Source organism: Lacerta agilis, chromosome 8, assembly GCF_009819535.1.
Source record: "Lacerta agilis isolate rLacAgi1 chromosome 8, rLacAgi1.pri, whole genome shotgun sequence".
NCBI classification, from domain to species: domain Eukaryota; kingdom Metazoa; phylum Chordata; class Lepidosauria; order Squamata; family Lacertidae; genus Lacerta; species Lacerta agilis.
Genome location: NC_046319.1, coordinates 3,887,520 through 3,905,920, shown reverse-complemented (window position 1 = coordinate 3,905,920; position 18,401 = coordinate 3,887,520). Strand labels below are relative to the sequence as shown.

The window sequence follows — 18,401 nt, the reverse complement described above, 5'->3', positions numbered from 1 at the left end:
CACAAAGAGCTAACTTTCCCATGTGGCGTATTCAGCTCACAGCCACCACACTGCAGGGCAGAGGTGCCATCTTTGGGGGGCCCTGGGTGCCTTGGCACCCGGAAAAATTCCACTGTGGGTGCCCAGCCAGGCAACCCAAAGGCAACCCAAAACATTGCATGTGTGACATCACATGGCATGACATAGGCACCATCTCCATGGGCCCTGTCCCAGTCGCAATGGCGCCCCTGCACTCCTTAAATGCAACAAGTCCCATGCTTCTGAAGAAGATAAAAAGCAAACACTTATTCACTTCATGCACAGTTAACTGAGGGAACTCACTGCTACAAGGTGTGGTGGTGGTCACTGACTTAGATACAAGTAGTTTAGGCCCCATTGCCCTACCAGAAGAGCAGTCAGTTAAAATGACTCAGCTAGTTGTTTTGTGAAAAGTAATCCTTTAGAAGGGACTGGCAACACAGGCTGGTTCCCACCTGTGCTGCAGATTCATTTTGGTTTCAAACTTGTGCCAGAGTTAACACAGAACGCCTCAGCATTATTTGCAAGAGCTCAAAATCCTGATGTGGAGAGTGCAAATGCCATGCAACTCTGCACATGTGCTCACACGCGCACAGACACAAACACCCTCTTCTGAAACCCACCCTCAGGCAACACTTGTTTTCTCTTTTTTAGAAATCAGGATTATTCCCTTGCAAGACACAAGGGGGCAGGGAAATCACATGACTCACCCACGCAGTCACAAGTCGGGAACTCTGCTTGAGCTCGCTTGGCAGGCGTGTCTAGCAAGCTCTTGGTTGGTGTGTCCAGGTACTTCAAGGGAGATTCCAGAAATCCACTGAGAGTAGGCATGAGCGGCACTTTATCCTTGGTTGGTGTCCCTTCCATGGAAGCGGTATCTGTGTTTTGGTTTTCATCAGAGTAAAAGCACGTGGTGGACACCACGGTAATAGCACCAGAAGATTCGATTTTTATCTGCTTAGGGGACCGAGCTGCAAAAGGGTTTTCAAAAGGCTGCCCAGCCCCTGGCAAGAGGGGTAACGTTTTGTGACCCACGTGGGCAGCACCTGTCAGGGGCAGGGGGCAGTCCTTGCTAGCCGGAGACTGGAGAGCTGCATCTAAGCCCACTGTAGGCTCTGCAGAATGGCTCAGAGAAGACAATGGGGGCAGAGGAGGAGGAGGAGGAGGAGGAGGAGGGTGGGCTGAAAGTGGCCCATCCCCAAGGAGCAGTGGGGCAGGAAGCTCAGAATTCTGAAAGCTGAAATTTTCTCCAAACTCCGCTTCAAACTGCTTGATCAGCTCCTCCAGCTTGTCATCCATTGCAATGGAACTGTGGGCGAAGAGAGGGTGGTCTGCTGGATTTGCAGTCCTGTGGAAGCCTTCCTCGTGCCCATTGCTGCAGGCCACAGAGGATGAGCAAGGGGGAAAGCCAGGCACAGGAGTGGCGAGGGAAGCAGTGTTGCCTGCAGAGTTCTCAGGGTAGTAGCAATGGCTCTCCTCCTGGCTGCGACAGCATGTTTCCTGAGTGTTGGGAGCCGGGCTTCTGTTTTCAAGTAACTTCTGCAATGGAGACTGCTCTGAAGGGCTGGGTGGCATGGGAAGAGGAGGCAGGAGCCTGGGAGGGGTGCTGGAGACCAGGAGCTGCTCAGGTGGCATCTCTTTGCTTGGACGCTCTGGAGTGGCAACCGAGCGGAGTCCTTCCAAGCTGATCTGGCTGACAGGGAGGAAGAGGGGCTGAGCATCCTTCTGCTTGGACCTCTTGATCTGGACTTGCTTGCGCAGCGGCTTGACTGGAGTATTTTTATCAGCCTGGACCTTCTTCTTCCTCTCCTTGACAGGCTTTTCTGATGGCTTTGGTAGTGGTGGTGGCTGGGCCTGGGTGCTGGGAGCCCACCAGTTTGGCATCTGCTCCTGGGGGCTTCCCGGGGGTGTCTTCTGGTCCATGAAAAGGCTGCGCTTATGGTGGAGGTGGTGCTGCAGAGCCTTCTGGGTCTTCTTGTGGAAGCTCGTCTCCTGCAGGAGCTGCGATAGCTGTGGGCTGGAGGAGGCTGCCTTGGGGTAGCTGGGACTGTCGTCCTTCTGGGCGAATGGCTCCTGTTTTGGCTTGACAGCTTTGGCTTTGCCAGGCATTGCTTCAGGTCGCTTGAACACGGATTTGATGCAGTCGGTGGCGCTGCCCAGTAGCTGCTCCAGCTCAGCCATGGGATCAGTCACCAGTGGAGAAGGAGGGGTGCTGGAATGCAGGCCCCATAGGCTGCTGCTCTTCAGCTTGCCTTCATCACCCCACTGCTCGGGGAACTCCACTTTTTGTGGGGTAGAGGAGATGGGGAACAGCTCTGATGGCTCCAGATGTCCGTTGTTGCGATCAAGGCAATAGGGGGCCATATCCTGAGCAACCTTTGCTCCCTGCTGCCAGGAAGATGGTGCTGATGATGCAGGAGCTTGGAGCAGGTTGTGGCTCATGTATGATTTCGAGGCCTGGCTCTGGTACAGCTCAGCACCGGATTCAGATAGCACCGAGTTGGGGTGGTTGTGTGCCGGGAAACGGGAAGGCTGCTCCAGCTGTTCCTTGGAGATGAATGCCATGGCTTGCAAGGGACTCTGGGGAGGGGGAGGAGTCTCCTGGGCTGGCTCAGGAAGAACAGATGACAACTGTGTGAGGGCTTCAATAGCAATGGCTGTCTGGAGGCTGATGTTCTTCTCCTTTGCAATATTCAGTGCATTTTCCGTAAGAGGGAGGGCCTCCAGGGAACACGAAGCCTCCTTCTCTTCTGTAGCAGGCATCCGCTTATGATTAGCACCATTGTCTAAGGGGGGTTGGTGTTCCTGGCTGAGAGGCTGTGGGATGCAACTCTGGTCCTCTCCAGTGGCCAATCTGATCTTCTTCTCAAGCCACTCCAGGTAGTCTGGGCACTCGGGTCCATCGCAGTTGCAGTTGGGCGGTTTGACGCCATGCTTTGCATAATTCAGAGCAGCTCTGAGAGCAGTCAGGTCCTCGTTGCCAGAGCAGGTGCTGGAAAGAGGCCCTGCCAGGTCATTGTCTACCCCACTGCTGCGATTCATCTCGGCGTTGAATTTCTCATACAGCTGCATGCTCAGCAAGGAAGGGGACCGCAGAGGCACCATCCCGTGTGAAGACATGGCTGCTTCTGCTGCTGCCGAGAAATCCACCAAGTTCTGAGCGCCCTCCAAGTTGGCATTGCTGGAGGAGTCTCCCTGGCTTGGGGCAGATGGCAGCCTCTCCCAGTTGGCTTTCTGCTCAGCGCAGGAGCTGTTGAGCCATGCAGGTGTTTCCATTAGCATGGCCCCTCTTTCAGCGGCTTGGGATCCTCCTCCATTGGCCAGGCCAGGCATACGGTCCTCGCTCAACCTTCTTTCTTCAACATGGCTAAATGGCCCTTCTTCCATTTGGCCTGTTTTGGGTCCATCAACTGAACTGCACTCCAAACCGGTCTGAAATGAGAGAAGAAAAACAGAAATAATGAGTTCTAGCGGAGCAAACAAACCAGAGTCAAGCAACTTCTTGGTTATGTTGATGATGTTTTTATTTGAACCCCACACATCTGACTGGGTTCCCCCAGCCACTCTGGGCAGCTCCCAACAAATTATAAAAAAACACAGTACATTAAAAACTTCCCTGTACAAGGCTATCTTCAAATGTCTTCTAAAAGTAGCATAGTTGTTTTGTCTCCTTGACATCTGCTGGGAAGGCGTTCCACAGGGTGGGCACCACCACCAAGAAGGCCCTCTGCCTGATTCCCTGTAACTTCACTTCCTGCAGTGAGGGAACTGCCAGGAGGCCCTTGGAAGGTGTACAAAGGTGGGCAGATGCTTAGGAATGGGGTGTTATGTGGTCAAGATTAAATTTTGGAGATGTTAAATTTGCTGGTATTTATATTAGTATTTTTATCTTTATGTTTAGGCTTTATGATGACTTTGGTGGGGACTGAATAATTTTGTTGCATACATTTCAATATACTGTATTTTTATTTATTGCAGTTATGTAAATCTTTTCATGTTTGGAGCCACCATGATGTTAACTATGGAGAGGTGGCATACAAATAAACATTGATAATGATGATGAAATATTCTGGCATCAGCTCCTGTGGATTGAACACAGGCATACCACGGAATGCCTGGGTGTAGATTAAAGGAGGTCTTCTCGGGAAGAGCGGTGCTGCTCAGGAAGGAAAAGCCCCCCCATTAAGAAAATGGGGGGGGGGGTGCCAGATGCGCCAACAGCACTTAAGTGCCAAACTTATATGACCTACCTATAAACATAAACATAAAATCTGGATCTCTAAAAGGATCCCTCCAAGGCAGGCAGCCATTTAAAGCCCCTCCCTTCTTCCCCCTTTTATTTCTGTTCCTTTTATGTGCTCAGTTCAGTTATCTTAACCTGTGTGTGTGTGTGTGTGTGTGTGTGTCTGTGTGTCTGTGTCTGTGTGTTTTAATTTTTTTTATCAAATTAATATCCCACCCTTTCTCCCAGAGAAGCTCAGGGTGGCAAGCAACAAGTGATAAAACAATTTCAAAAAATCTTAAAAAACAATTTCAGTACAGATGCAGACTCGGAAAGATCTCAACTTAAAAGTCTTGTTGGAAGTGGAAGGTCTTCAGCAGGAACCAAAAGGACAAAGAGACAGTGCCTAATATTTCAGCGGAGAAGATTTCAAGGGACAGACTCCACAAGGCCCACTTCCTACACTGTGTAGAATGGGCCTACTGATAGGATGGCATCTGCAGGAGATCCTCACCTGCAGATCAGAGTGATCGATTGGGCATATATAGAGGCGTAGCAAGCCCAGAGGGTACTGGGGGCAACAATTTTTTGTCAACCCCCCGGGACCCGGGGCGGCACCTGTACAACACCCGGTACGGAGTGTGCATGTGCGGAATCCTGTGCATGCGCATTGCGTATGGGGTCGTAGTGTGCACGCGCGGGATACCACACATGCGCACTCCGTGCTGGGTGCCGCTGGCGGGCCCGCCCCTCGCCTCCACTGCCGTCGCCACACCGAGTGAGGCTTGTGGCGGGTTGAGGCTTGGGCGCTGCAGGGCAGGGGGCGCACAGAGTGCCACCCCCTCCAGGGTGGAACTCGGGCCGCACCGCCCCCATCGCCCCCATCTCACTACACCACTGGGCATATAACAGGTGAGATTATTCTTCAGGTAACCTTAAAGAACAATTACCTATACTTCTTGCCTTCTCCCTCTTTCTTGCCAAGGCTCCACCCACTGAGCTCATTCTGCCTATGCAACTCAGCTCCAGAAAATGTGATCAATGTGTCACAAAAGGTGATTAGAGGATTTCAGTGGAGTACAGGAGGCAGCTTCCATGACTCCATTTCCAAGCAGACAGTGCAGCAGTTATTGCAGTAAGCTTGTAACTTATGCACATTCAGCTTTACACGCCTGGCAAAAAAAAAACAATAAAAAGAGAGGGAAAGGCTTTGGCAATCCCATCCGCCATGAACCCAAAGAGTTTTGACTATACACAATTTTGTTGGGAAAGATGGAGGGCACAAGGAGAAGGGGACGACAGAGGACAAGATGGTTGGACAGTGTTCTCGAAGCTACCAACATGAGTCTGACCAAACTGCGGGAGGCAGTGGAAGACAGGAGTGCCTGGCGTGCTCTGGTCAATGGGGGTCACGAAGAGTCGGACACAACTAAATGACTAAACAACAACAACAACAACAACAACTGAAACATAACCCCTCTGTAAGTTGTGGGCTCACTGTATGTGCCACTTGGGTTCTCACTCTTCCAACTGGAGCCTCTCAACTAGGAAGAAGGTGGTGCTCCAAATAAACAGCCAGGAGATTTAGCACCCAGGTAGGTGCTTCCCCATCTCACCATTCCAGGAAAGGCCATTGCTGTACATATGGTGCAATCTTCAATTGACATTCATTTCCTTATACACTATTGCTTTATGCAAGTAGCACCATCCATATGAACACACAGGAGAAAGGCCTGTTATTATAGTCGTGTTGCCTAATAGAATGTATTGACTGAGTATCTCATTTTAAGGAAACATTTTAATAGTGTGTTAACTGTATCCCTTAAACAGAGATATACTTAGTCAATATACAGTATCCTTTAATTCAAGTTAACACAAGCCTTCAAGGCTGCTTCCTTGACCCCTCACAGCCATTCAAAATGGGCCTAAGCACCGCTGCTACTTTGGTTAAAAACCATTACAATACAAAGACTCCCCTACAATGAAAGTTTGCAGCATTTGGGACTATATAATTTAGAGAAAGTAAGATGTGACATGACAGAAGTTTATAAAATTATTCATGGCATGGAGAAAGTGGACAGAGAAAAGTTTTCCTCCCTCTCTCATAACACTAGAACTTGTGGACATCCAGAGAAGCTGAAGGCTGGAAGTTTCAGGACAGACAGAAGAATGTCCTTCTTTACTTTTTTTAAAAAATATAATCTTTATTAGTTTTCGAACGTCATACTTCAAATACATATTGTATTACATTGTACATTTACCATTTATTCCTATGAGTTGACTTCCTTCCTTCTTCTGGCTTCTTTTTGTCCCTTCTAATTTTCTCGCATTTCTTTTGTCCATTCTAAATATTGTAGTTCTAACTACGCAGTTGCCCGTAAGTTGTCTATAATTAAATACATCTTTCTATATACAGTGGTACCTTGGTTTGCGCACACAATTGGTTCCAGGGTGCTGTTCGCACCCCAAACAGTGCGCAACCCAGGCGGCGCTTTCACGCACGCGCAAACTGCGCAGGACGCTTCTGCGCATGCGCGGACCTGCGCAGAAGCGTCCGCGCTCCGTGTTACACTTCTGGGTTTGTGGAGTACGCAACCTGAACATACGTAACATGGAGCGTTCGCAACCCGAGGTATAACTGTATACAATTCTTCTTTGTCTATCTGTACACCACTTATAGATATAATTGGTTACTTAATTAGAACGTACTTCATTGTTGTTGTTGTTCCAATAAAATTTGTTTGTATTACCTGTTATGAGGTTTATTTCTATTCTACTGGTTTCCTATTTCACACAGATCTTACCTATATACAACATAAATTTCTTCCATTCTTTTAGAAATGTTTCATCACCCTGTTGTCGATTATCCCCCTGTTAATTTGGCTATTTCCACGTACTCCATCACCTTCTTTTGCCAATCTTCCATTGTTGGCATTTGCTGTTGTTTCCAAACCTGTGCTAACAGCAGACTGGCCGCTGTTGTTGCATATAAAAACAGTTTCTGGTCATTCTTTGCGATATCTTCTCCAACCATTTAGAATGTCCTTCTTTACACAGCACTGAGTTAAACTATGGAACTCTCTGACACAGGAGGCAGTGATGGCCACCAACCAAGATGGCTTTAAGAGAGGATTAGACAAATTCTAGGCAGCAACAACAGAAGTGTAGTGTCCAGATCAAGGGAAGTAATAGTACCACTCTGTTCTGCCTTAGTCAGACCACACTTGGAATACTGTGTCCAATCCTGAGCAACACAATTTAATAAGATGTTGACAAGCTGGAACGTGTGCAGAGGAGAGCAACCAATATAATCTGGAAACTAAGCCTTATGAGGAGCGCTTGCAGGAGCTGGGTATGTTTAGCCTAGAGAAGAGGAGACTGAGAGGAGATATGATAGCCATCTTCAAATCACATGGAGGAGGGAGCACGCTTGTTTTCTCCTGCTATGGAGGGTAGGAATCGAACCAATGACTTCCAAGTTGCAAGAAAGGAGATTCCAACTAAGCATTCTGAAAAACCTTCTGACAGTAAGAGCTGTTGAGCAGTGAAGCAGACTCCCATGAGGGGAGGTGGACTCTCCTTCCTTGGAGGTTTTCAAATGGATGGGCCATCTGTCATGGATGCATTAGCTGAGATTCCTGCATTGCAGGGGGTTGGACTAGATGACCCCTTGGTCCCTTCAAACTTGAAGATTCTATGATCTAAGCCTTCTCTGAAGAGTTGTGGGGTTGAACAATTTGAAATGGGGCATGGGAACTGCTGGTGGGGAAGTGATAGGAAACTTCCTTTACCAATAATTCAATTATCTTAGAAACCATGCCTATCTTTGTACCACTATCTCCCTCCATTCACCTCCCAAATTAGGATTTTTTTCCTGGGGTACCAATCTGCCTATTATTTATTATAGCTGTGATATTTCTAAACCACTTTTCACCACACTCCAAAGCAGTTCCAAATACAATGCAACAGTAAATTAAGAAAAACACAGTTAAAAGCAGTGGTCAAAGCACAACACGGGTGGGTCCAGAATGCCAAAGCAAATCTCACCCCACACCCTCCAAAACCTGGGTATTTATTTGCAGAGGTATGTTTTGATTAGGTGCCAGAAGCCCATCCATGATGTGACCATCTGTGCCTCCAAGGGGAGGGAGTTCCACAGCTGGAGAAGAATTAAGGAGAAGGGTCTATCCTGCACCCACACAGAGCAAGCAACACTTGCTGGTATGCAAAGGGAAGGGGCCCCTCTGCTGAACTGAGAGCCTTAGGAACATAGGAAGCTGCCTTATACTGAACACAATCATTGGCCCATCTAGCTCAGTCTTTTCTGCACTGATTGGAAGTGGCTCTCGTAGATCCCAGGCAGGGAATGTTTCCTAGTCCTACCTGGAGATGCCAGAGATTGAAAATGGGTGTCTTCTGCATGCAAAGCATGAGTTATGGCTGTTCCCATTACTGGACTGGCCAGCATGAGAAGAGGCACTCCATCAAGTACCTGGGTCCCAAATAATTCAGGACTTTGTCAGTTTATATTTTATAATATTATATATTACATTTTTATACCACCATTTCTTCCAAGGAGCTCAAAGTGGCATACATAGTTCTCCTCCGTCCCATTTCATCCTCACAGCCCTGAGAGGTAGGTTAGGCTGAGAGACAGTGTCCCTAAGGTCACCCAGCGAGCTTCATGGTCAAGTGGGGATTCGAACCCTGGTCTCCCAGGTCACAGTCCAACACTCTAGCTGTTGCACCACACTGGCTCTCATTAAGCCAACATTAGCACATTAACTTGGGCCCAGCCACAGAACAGAGTTACGCATCAGAGTGCTGAAACTGTGTGCCCAGGACCTGAGAAATCCTCCGTCTGGGAGTTCTAACTCAGTATGGGAAAGCTCTCCAAAGATTGCAAGATTTCCCACTGTTATTTCACTCTCCTGTGGTGCTGCTGCTGCTGCTACCGCCGCCACTGTAGGCCAGAAGCCTGTTAAGCGACTTGTGCTCTGCACTGACAGGCCAGTGGAGTGGGCAAGCTCCAACAAGCCTCTTCTTGGAGAAGCTGCCTGTGGCTGTCTTGTAAACCAGTCTTTTGCTACCCTGCACATAAACCCACTCACAGGTGTGCATGCACCCCCCACCTCTCACACACACACCCTCTCTGTGTGAGCTCTTGTCAATGTGAAGCACAGCGCTGCTCAGAGAGCAGATAAGGCAGGTCTGGAAGCTGCCTGGGCTCTGTCCAAGTCGGTCAAGGGTACAGCAGCTGTTCGACCCTCCTCTCACAAAGGCTGCTCAGCATTCCTGAAACAAGCAGGGCTGCCAGTGTTTACTGGGGTAGCTTGTGCACGGGCAGGAAGGTGGGGGGTTGTGGCTACTTCTGGCTGACCACAACACTGGCTGTGCTTGTCCTGCAAACCCCACATATGTCTCTAACCGAGGAAATGTTATAGGCTGCTTCCCTGCTAGGTTATATTGCAGCCAATTAGAGCCTGCTCCCAACCTACTGATGAGGCCTAATGCTGTGGAATTGAAAACAATGGGAAAGTCAGCTTCAGCAGCTTTGACCCTTCATAGCTTAGCATTCCTCCACATGTGCCCAGATGAAACACCACCTGGCAGTACACAGCTTACAACTGGGTTACTCCAAAGAGGTTCACTGTCCCTTGCCTATGCATTTGCCAAGCAAAACTACACACACAAACCAGACACCCCTTATGGAAGATACTCACCCACCCCACCAATTTCTTGGTTGCTCAGCTGGAACCAAGACAGCCTGTTCTTTTTTAAATTTAATTTCCTTTGGGTTGATGGAAACAAAATTAAAACAGCAGGTGCAGTGATAGACGGCACCCAGAAAAACGCCACCACACACGTTAACCACACAATGTGCTTCAGCACACCCACAGTTGGGTAACATGCAAGTTTCTATCTGTTTTTCTTCCTTTATTGGATTATCTGTGGATAGAGTAAATCCAAATTTAGAAGAGGGAAATTATGGGCTGCCATTTGGAAGAGGAGGAAGTTTTGTAGATACCACAAAAAAGAAAGATAAAAGCAGCACAAGCAACTTCTAAGCTGCATTGTGGAAAAGCCCAGTGACTCCCCATTGCCTGTAATTCATGGGGTAGGAAGAATCATAGACTTGAAGAGTTGGGAGGAACCACCAGGGTCATCTGGTCCAACATCCTGACATGAAGGAATATTTTGCCCAACATGAGGCTTGAACCCACGATCCTAAGATTAAGAGTCTCATGCTCTACCAGCTGAGCTATTCAGAGACCTTGAATGTGTACTGGTCGCCAGTTTTATTTCTGAGCCAAGAAGAAAATAATTATCAGGACGACCAAGGCAGATTCCTAAGTTAAGCATATTTCAGAATCCCAAAAGCTGAACTGATCCATGAGTTGCTTTTTGTTTTTCCTGCAAAAACCATGTGGGGGAAATTCACAATTCATCAAGTGCCCTGAAGGTTAGGAAGGGCCATTGCTTCTCCTTTGAATTTCATACTATAATACTCCAGCACCAGTCATACAAGCAGTCTATTATGTCCACTAAACATATTGCCAAGAAACATCTGAAAGCCATTTCATTAGAAAGAAACTTGTTGGTAGGACCCAGAGGAGGCGCACCCCTCTTCAAAGCCATCACTTCAAAGCACAGGCATAATTCCCCCCGCCCCCCAAAAAGAAAGAAAATGAAACAACTACAAGCAAAACCACTGAATATTTTCCAAGTTAAGATTATGCTGTAGAGAAGCTATCAAGTGCTGGAAAACTATTTCAGGTTCCAAGAAGCCAACCTAAAACATTTCAGGAGTAAAATTCCTGGGCTCCTCTCCCTTCCTTTGACAAATTTAATCAGGTTTATCATGGCTTCCAATGTCCTTGCAATTAAGGCTGTTTCACTTGATAAGGCAGGTTTAGACTTTCTAAAAGTCTTTGACAAAATCTCTCACCAGAAGGTATTCATGAAACTAAAGTAGTCAACAAAGGGCAACAAAAGAGGAATGGTATTTTGTGTGTGTATTGTGTGTGTATCCAGGAAAAAAGAGAAGGCATCAGTTAACTTCAGCAGCTCAATGAACAAACATTTTGGGAGAGAAATGCTCCCTTTGTTTCACTCCTCTTAGTAGTTTAATTGCCAGTTCAAAAATTAAGGTTGTGAGGCAGCCTTCAACAATCTGGACTACAGCTCCCATCAGCCCCAGCCACCAAGGCCACATGATGCTGGGATTGATGGAAGTTGTAGTCCAAAACATCTTCAGGACCCCAGGTTGGTGAAGGATGCTGTAAGGCAGTGGTTTTCAACCAGTGGGCTGTGGCACCCTGGGGTGCCTTCAATGATAGTCCGGGGTGCCACGGGCAACACTGGCCTCTGTCCCTCTTTCCTTCCCTCCCTCCTCTGATGCCCTCTCGCATCTCTGCCTCCCAAAGGCTTGCACAGCTGTTTGTTGCAGCAGCCCTGGCTACAAGCTCCCCAGGCAAATGGTGCCTCTGGAGCTGGTCAGGGGATGCTTCCCAGGCCTCTGAGCGGCAGTGTGAGGAGGCACCTCTCTTTGGGGCGGGGGGGGGGGCAGCTCAGAGACCAGGGTGGCAGCAGTGGCTGCCTGGAGAACTCCCAAAGAGAGGGGAAGAGGTGGAGGGCACACTCCACAAGGGTGGGTGTTCGAAAAGAGGTGAGAGGCTGCCCGAGGTGAGAGGCTGCCCACTCTGCAGGCAAGAGGTGACATAACTGGCCTCCTGAGCCCCACAGGGGTGCCACAGAAAGAATGTAGTTGGTCAAGGGAGCCATGGACTCAAAAAGGCTGAAAACCTCAGCTGTAGGAAAACTGAGGTAGCACAGTGGCTGATACTGAGCAGAGATGCAAAGACGAGGGACCAGTGGGAAAGCAGCATACCGATAAAACTGCAGTTTGTGGCTTGGCTACCAATGCCAGTCAAATACTGTGGAGCCCTGACCATCTGGAATCTAGGACTAGTAATACAGATCTCTACCTCCCACCTCTGTTTTCATAACATGATAATGTATGTTCAGTGCCTTGAATGTGATATATTATGTATCATCTATTATAGAATATATTCTTGTCTGCTCTCTTCTGTTTAGCATTCCCATGACTGCTTTTCCAATTCAGACACCACACCAAACCACGGTGTGCACATAATTCAAACATTGGTTTCTGATTCTGGTTTACCAGCCCAACACAAGCCATAGTTTATCAGTTCCTTTATCACAGTGAAGCAAGTTAAGTTCCCGGAATCTATGTCTGAAATGAGCCTGTGTAGATGTAGGAAAGGTTTGCCTCTGTATTCATGATTCAAATGGTCATCAAGTCCAACCCCCTGCAATGCAGGAATTTCAACGAAAGCATCCATGACAGATGGCCACCCAACCTCTGCTTAAAAACCTCCAAGGAATGAGAGTCCACAACCTCCTGAGGGAGTTTGTTCCACTGTTGAACAGCTCTGTTAGAAAGTTCTTCCTAATATTTATTCAGAATCTCCATTCTTGTAGCTTGATGTCATTGGATGCTTGCTCCATCTTCCATGTGACAGCTCTTGAGATATTTGAAGAAGGCTCTCATATCATCTTGGCTGACATCCTCTGCACACCTTCCAGTTTGTCAATATCCTTCTTAAACTGTGGTGCCCAGAACTCGACACAGTATTCCAGGTGTAGTCTAACCAAGGCAGAATACAGTGGTACTATTACTTCCCTTGATCTGGACATTAGACTTCTGTTGATGCAGCCTAGAATAGTGTTAGCTTTTTTTCTGCTGCTGAATCACACAGTTGACTCAAGTTAAGCATGTGGTCTACTAAGACCTCTAGATCCTTTTCATATGAACTACTGGCAAGTCAGGTGTCCCCCATCTTATATCTGTGCAGCTGGTTCTTCCTGTCTAAGTGTAGAACCCTACATTTGCCCCTACTGAAATTCATTTTGTTAGTTTTGGCCCAGTTCTCCAATCTGTTAAAGTCATATTGATTCTTGATTCTGTCTTCTGCAGCATTAGCTACTCATCCTAGTTTGGTGTCAATTGCAAATATGATCATCCCCACAATACCTTCATCCAAGTTGTTCATAAAGACGCTGAACAACAATGGGCTCAGGGCAGAACTTTGCGGCACCCCACTTGTCACTTCTTTCCAGGATGACAAGGAACCATTAGCAAGCACTCTTTGGATCCGGCCAGTCAACCAGCTACAAACTGTCCAGCCCACGACTTTTTCCCCTGCCATTCCTAGTTTTGCTTGATTCCTTCAGTTCCCAAGCCAAGCAGGCCCAATTCAAGGTGCTTATATTGCCATTTAATGCCCGGATTAAGCCTGGGGAAGAAACATATGAGAGAAAATCTTCTCCCCTATCACACAAGCCATGTTTTGAGATCAGTGGGAGAGACTCTCCTGGTGTTTCCTACATTAAACAAGGAATGTAGTCAAAACAAAAATAAAAATAAAAATAATCCTTCCAGTAGCACCTTAGAGACCAACTAAGTTGTTCTTGGTATGAGCTTCCGTGTGCATGGCTCCGGGACAGCCTTTTGGGTGGTGGAGTGACCTCGCCACAGAGGTGTGTAGCTTTGTATTCTTTCAGACACCAGATCAAAACCCCATATTTTTCAACAGGCTTTCAGTGGCTGATGGGGTCAAGTAATTTTTATGGTGTTTCTACCTATGCTACTTCTATCATTTATGAGAATGTTTTAATGTTTCCGTTTATTATGTTTGTTTTTGTAAACCACTCTGTGAGTTGGGTGAAGGGCGGTATAGAAACTTATTGATAGAATAAAATATATAACTACCTAGTATTGTTTGTTTGCTTGTTTGTCTGACTGTGCTGCCTCAGCCACCATATTGCTCTAGTAGTATTAATCTGGAGAAATCCTAGCTGAGCACAATCAATGCCTGGTTCTTACAACACTCTGAAATAGGCAAGAGATATTTCTAATTCTTTCCATGCAGCTTATTCACTGGGTTGGTGAAGCAATTCATGTAGGTGCCAGATTTAAAAGGTGGGCTGTGAGTTGGCCTTTGGGGGAGAGGAGCTGCCAAGGAGGCATGAAGGGAGAAGAGCTGAGAGAAGATAATCCAGGGGACAAAAGAGGAATGCAGATATGTGGCTTTGGGAGTAGTAAGGTGTTTCTTCATGCAGCAGCAGCGCATGGAACTCACTCCCACAGGAGGCAGTGATGGCCAATGATTTAGATGGCTTTTAAAGAGCATTGGACAAATTGATGGAAGAGAGGGCTTGGTTAATAGCCATGATAGTGATGCTCTACCTCCACAGCTGGAGCCAGCAGTGCTTCTGAATCCCAGTTGCTGGGAACCAGGGTGGATTTGATTTAAATCAAACTTATTTAAATCACGATTTAATTCAAGATTTAAATCACTAGTCAGTAAGGCTTGATGTAAATCACAGTTTTCTACATAAAGACTAATTCTTGCTGGTATAACTTTAATATGCAAGTAGATGAAGATTTTTAGGATAACAACTTTTCATATTAGTTTTTTTATCCCCAGTTTAATAGGTTAATCATTCATATTTGGACAACTTTTCTGTTGTACTTAGGAAAGAGAAGAATAATCATTACCTTAATAATAACAATTTAAATAGATTTATTAGATCCATTCCACTCCAAACAATCAGAAAAATATTGTTTCTATTCTATTCACTGAACTTCTTGAAACTTAACACTGAAGGGGTTAATTCTGTATTCAAAGGTCAGCACCAACACTTTGAATTGTGCTCGGAAACAAGCTGGGAGCCAACGTAGGTCTTTCAGGACCGGTGTTATATGGTCTTGGCAGCTGCTCCCAGTCACCAGTCCAGCTGCCACATTCTGGTTTAGTTGGGAGTTTCTGAGTCACTTTCAAAGGCAATCCCAATTAGAGTGAACTGCAGTAGCCCAAGTGGGAGATAACCAGAGCTTGTACCACTCTAGTGAGACAGTACGCAGGCAGGTAGGGTCTCAGCCTGCATACCAGATGGAGCTAGTTGACAGCTGTCCTGGACACAGAATAAACCTGTGCCTCCATGGACAGCTGTGAATCCAAAATGTCTCGCAGGCTGTGCACCTGGTCCTGCAGGGGCACAGTTATCCCATTCAGGACCAGGGAGTCCTCCACACACACACACCCTCTGTCCCCCAAAATAATACTTCTGTCTTGTCAGGATTCATTCTCAATCCATTAGCCACCACCCTTCCTCCAACCACCTCCAGACACTCACACAGGACATTCACTGCCTGCACTGGTTCCAATTTAAAGGAGAGGTAGAGCTGGGTATCACGTAGCCCAAACCCCCTAATGATTTCTCCCAGCAGCTTCATATAGATGTTGAAAAGCATGGGGGAGAGGACAGCGGGAAGATTTGAGACCGGGTGATAATTGGCCATAATGGCCAGGTCCAAAGATTGTTTTTTAAGAAGCAGTTTAATAACCGCTTCTTTAAATGGGTCCAGGAAGACTCTCTCACAGAGGGAAGCATTCACCACCCCACAAAACCCATTGCCCAGCGCATTTATGATGTGTTGGGAGTGGGAGCACGTGTGTCTACACCTCAAAAGTGTTCAGGGGAAGAGACATTGTTCAGTGGCATTATACCTGCTTAAAGAACATATGAATAGACTGTTGCTTCAGGTCAACAGCCCATCTAGCCCAGCATCCTGTTCTCCCAGTGGCCAACCAGTTGCCCCAAAGGGAAACCCACACGCAGGGCCCAAATGCAAGAGCCCTCTCCCCCCCTCCTGTGGTTTCCAGCAACTGGTATTTAAAAGCATATGCCTCTGACTGTGGAGGCAGAGTGTAACCATAATGGCTAGTAGCTATCAATAGCCCTCTCCTCCTCCTCCTCCATAAATTTGTCTAATCCTCTTTTTAAAGCCATCTAGGTTGGCGGCCATCACTGCCTCCGATGGGAGTCAATTCTGCAGTTTAACTGTGCTGCATGAAGAAGTTTTTTTTTCAGCTGTCCTGAATCTTGCAACACTCAGGTGCAACTGCATGTGGACAAACATCAGGTTGTGAAGTAAATTCCTCCCTCAAGAAGCAGGAGGAGCAGAAATACAATGCATCCCCAATTATGCTTGCAGCCCGTGTTAAAAAAAAGAAGCAGCAAATTTGAGTCCAGTCTTGTCAACAAGCTGGGACAAGTTTACCTTATCCTGAAATCACAACAATCTAACTTAGACTGGCCAACTTCTGAAATGCTAGATAAATACACCAGCTTTTATCAAACGCTGCTGATTTTTACAAGTATTTTTTTTTTTTGCATATTAAATTTGCCCATTTTTGTTAACCCATTCCTGTGTTTTCCAATCCATTCCTTTGTTCTTTCCCAGCACAGCAGTAGCAGCAGGGTCTGCCAGAGCCTTTTGTGCATTCATCCCCCTCCCACCCAGCTCCCTTGCAAAAACTCCATGATCCAAACAAACCCTTTGGTTTCCTCTCCTCCTCTGCAAACAAAGATCCCCCTGGACGACATGCTGGTCCCAGAGCAAGGATCATTTATGTGGCATGCACTCCCTTGCCTAAATGTTCCTGGAGGAAGCACCACCCCAAATACAAAGTCATCCTAATGCTTTATAATAAAACATTTCCCCCACCACACCTCACCGTGGCTTGAGGGGGGGGGAACAGCAATACAAGAGGAAAATTAAAGCGGGGAGGGGGGGTCACATATTTTCCACTCCACCCCCAACACAAAAGGTTTGCATTCTTCTAAAACTTAAAACAAAAAAATGTAAAGAACTCCCAACATTAAAGGGAAAATGACCTCAAGGATTTTGGCAAAGGTTTCAAATCCAACTTCAAAAAGTTAGCAGCCATTTGTGGTTTGATGCAATTATGGGAAAACTCCGCTGCAAAGCTGCAAGGTGCAAGAAAAGCAATAAACCAAAATGACAGAGTAACCTCCACACCATGAACTGCATCTGCCTCCCTACATACTCGGCACAATTCACTATCTGGGCTCTGTCTGCAGTTCTTCATGCCTCAACCTCTCCTGCACAGAGGCACTGCCATGATTCAGAAACAGCAAGCAAAATGTTGACAGAGGCATCAAAAGGTTCGCGTTTCACAGTGCTTCCAAAGTGCACTCAGCCTCCCCTAATGGTGCCCCAATTTTCTCCTCCGGTTTAGCTACAGCGCTACAAATCCTGTTTGTTAAAAATGACATGTGTGTTTACTGCCTTACACACCAGATTTGTGAACTCAGCTTACAGGAGGGCAGCCCATTCTGTGTGCAGGAAAAGCTGCCTTTGGCTAAGTGCTCTGTGCAAAGAACAAACCAGTCAAACGCTTCTCCAGCGAACACAAAGGAGACAGACAGACATCTTGGAAAACTGCAGGCAAGAGAGGAGAGGGGGAGAAGAGGGGAAAACAGCACAAGGAAGCACTTACATTTCCAGAATTCGCCAAGAGAGAACCAAATACGGTGAAGGAGAAGAAAAGCAAAGCATGGAGGAATCCCGAGGAAAATGAGATATACCACAACTGAAGACCGATTGCAGAGGAGGTAACAGTGATCTAGTTATTCAGCCTACACAGACCTCCCCCTCCCCTCTCCGAACAGCTGTGGGGGCCATTATCCCTCCTGCACACTGCACGTACATCCCCAGGATGGCTGCAATGCTGCATAGAGTCAGAGAGGACTGGATTGCTGCAGGAGACAGGAAGAGACTTTTCCCCCCTGGAAGGGGTGGGGGAAGCCACACCCCAGCAGGCTTGGAGGAGGAAGGCCTTCACCTTTCCAAAGGGTCTTTTGAAAATATGTATTTTTTAAAAGAACAAAATCTAATTCCACAAACTGACGTATGCACAAGAAGTCGCCCACTCTTAAAAGCACCGCGTCTCGCAAGTGCTGCGTTTTCACACTGCAGACATCTACAAAACCACCTCAGATGACCCTCCTGACCGTTCTGATAAAAGGAACCAGTTGCGCTCGCTGCAACAGAAGCGCGGAAACATGGCTGTGGCCAATTGCAGCTCCCTCGCCTCCCCCCCCCCACCCTACCCAAGTACTACAAGTCTGACGTCAGAGCATCGTCTCATCCTAACGAAACCCCTTCCAAGGTAAGCGCAGCGAAGAACAGCGAAGAACCTGCCTCCCACCCCCAGGCTCTCTTTCATAAATGATCCCTCTGACGCGATCCAGAAGTCCACAGTAC

At 47.1% G+C, this 18,401-nt stretch overlaps 1 protein-coding gene across 4 annotated transcripts in view; it reads right to left on the bottom strand.

Annotated features, from left to right (window-relative positions):
- The window catches only part of TET3 (tet methylcytosine dioxygenase 3), a 93,078-nt gene that overhangs the window by 22,441 nt on the left and 52,236 nt on the right, over positions 1 to 18,401 (bottom strand). For 2 of the 4 annotated variants that reach the window (XM_033159092.1, XM_033159093.1), the window contains one exon: positions 729 to 3,450. In XM_033159092.1, coding sequence (XP_033014983.1) covers positions 729 to 3,450 — 2,722 coding nt within the window. The other 2 variants (XM_033159095.1, XM_033159096.1) reach the window with 2 other exon arrangements.